This window comes from Budorcas taxicolor, chromosome 10 (assembly GCF_023091745.1).
Source record: "Budorcas taxicolor isolate Tak-1 chromosome 10, Takin1.1, whole genome shotgun sequence".
NCBI classification, from domain to species: Eukaryota; Metazoa; Chordata; class Mammalia; order Artiodactyla; family Bovidae; genus Budorcas; species Budorcas taxicolor.
The window spans coordinates 25498256-25500604 of record NC_068919.1 but is presented as its reverse complement, the minus strand read 5'-3'; the positions used below and the strand labels follow the sequence as shown (position 1 = coordinate 25500604).

Genomic DNA, 2349 nt, shown 5'->3' with positions numbered 1-2349 from the left:
CACAGATTGTAGAGAGACACGGATGAGAAACAAGAAACCCAGTTAGGACAGTATCACAGTGGTCCAGTGAAGAAAAGAAGAAAATGGCTTGAATTAGAGAGAGGTGAATGGACATGAGACTTATTTTAGAGACAGACTAGCAGAAATTGCTGATGAATTAGATGTGAGGGTAAAGGAAAGGGAAGAAATACTACACTGAAATGTTTTATCACAAAAAAATAAATAAAAACAGTGCTTAAATATTTAATCTGAAGGGTTATTTATTAAATTAAACAGATGCTTACCCCTAAATGAAATTTCAGGAACCCCAGCAGAACAACCCTCATCAAAAATACCTAAGCATTATAAGTAACAATTGTTTTTAATTGATCATAAAAAAGCTACGTTCCTCTGAATTAGTACTGGACTTATAATCATTTTTAGAAACCACAAAGGACCTTTATACGTAGCAGAATTATTGTTCTCTGTCCCTATTTTTCTGAGGAATTAGATAGGCAGTAGGATGGTGGGTAGCTAGGTAGTAGATAGATAGTGAGATTCTCTATTAAGAACAAAGTCTAATGTTCAAATACCTCTACCACACTTTCCTTCAAGAGTTTACCAATTCTGATCAAATATTTTCTTAAATCCATGATGAAAATGTGAATGAGAACAGTTAACCCAGTTTACAAGGGGAAAAAATAGCTATTAATATACAAATCTCTATTTACTTTTCCAAGATGATTTAAATATAAATGTGGGTCCTCATATCTCTATACAAACTCTGGTCCTTTCACAGCTCGCAGACTCATGAAAATCTCCAACACGCCCAACACCTCCAGCACCATCACTGGCTTCATCCTCTTGGGCTTCCCTTGCCCCAGGGAGGGGCAGATTCTCCTCTTTGGGCTCTTCTCTGCTGTCTACCTCCTGACCCTCATGGGCAACGGTTCTATTATCTGTGCTGTGTGCTGGGATCAGAGACTCCACACCCCCATGTACATCCTGCTCGCCAACTTTTCCTTCCTAGAGATCTGGTATGTCACCTCCACTGTCCCCAACATGTTGGCCAACTTCCTCTCTGACAACAAGCTCATCTCCTTCTCTGGGTGCTTTCTCCAGTTTTACTTTTTCTTCTCCTTGGGTTCTACAGAATGCTTTTTCTTGGCTATTATGGCATTTGATCGATACCTTGCCATCTGCTGGCCTCTACATTACCCCACCCTCATGACTGGACGTCTCTGTGCCAATCTCGTAAGCAGCTGCTGGGTACTTGGTTTCCTCTGGTTCTTGATTCCCATCATCATCATCTCCCAAATGTCTTTCTGTGGATCTGGGATCATTGACCACTTCCTGTGTGACCCAGGTCCTCTTCTAGCACTCACTTGCAAAAAAGCTCCTGTGATAGAGCTTGTCTTCTCCACCTTAAGTCCTGTGCCCCTCATCGTTCCTTTTCTCTTCATCATGGGGTCTTATGCTCTGGTCCTGAGAGCTGTATTGAAAGTCCCTTCAGCAGCTGGGCGAAAAAAAGCTTTCTCCACCTGCGGGTCTCATCTGGCTGTGGTCTCACTGTTCTATGGCTCAGTCCTCGTAATGTATGGGAGCCCAACGTCTGAGCATGAAGCTGGGATGCAGAAGATTGTGACTCTCTTTTATTCTGCTGTGACACCACTTCTTAACCCTGTAATATATAGTCTTAGAAACAAAGATATGAAAAAGGCCCTGCAGAAATTTCTTAGACTATAAAAAATGTTAATCAAAAGAGTTCTTGAGCAATTAGAGACCTAAATTGTGTTTACCTCATTTTCAGGTTTTAAAAAAATGTATTTTTTTTCTTCAGATAATCATTCATCCTAATATTGACTAAAATTTCAGTCACCTGTGAACATGTATCTGTTGCTTATTTATTGTCTTGGTTCTTGCTCATTTGTCCTATTTTGTTGTGGTTTTTCTTGTCCTGTTTCTTATATACCTCATTTTTTACCAAATGCTGAACATTATATATTAAAATTTTTTAAATAATGTAGTAAAGAAGGTTTTCTTTTACCAGAAGATAGAATAAAATAGATCACTTTGATCTTATTTAAGGAGTATTTATTTTAAGGTGTAATAAAAATAGTCTAAAACAGCTTTGCTCCTACTTCTGGGATGTGATCCTTAGTCAGGAACATGACCATTCTGAGATTTCAATCACATACCTGAACTGTTTTCAGGACACCTTCACCTTAGAGAGCCCTGACTTTCTACGCCTATATTCTGAAACCCATGACTCCTAAGACCTCTACTCAGCTCTTTAAACTCCCAGTTTCTTCTTTCTGCTAGACTTCTTGAAATCTCATCTTGCACAAGAATGACTGAGAAATCAAAAAA

The 2349-nt window shown here is 39.0% G+C and overlaps 1 protein-coding gene across 1 annotated transcript; it reads left to right on the top strand.

Annotated features, from left to right (window-relative positions):
* Positions 1-789: 789 nt before the first annotated feature.
* Positions 790-1725, top strand: LOC128054116 (olfactory receptor 11G2-like). The gene has a single exon (XM_052646693.1). It carries the CDS (start codon positions 790-792, stop codon positions 1723-1725), a length of 936 nt encoding a protein of 311 aa, XP_052502653.1.
* Positions 1726-2349: the final 624 nt, after the last annotated feature.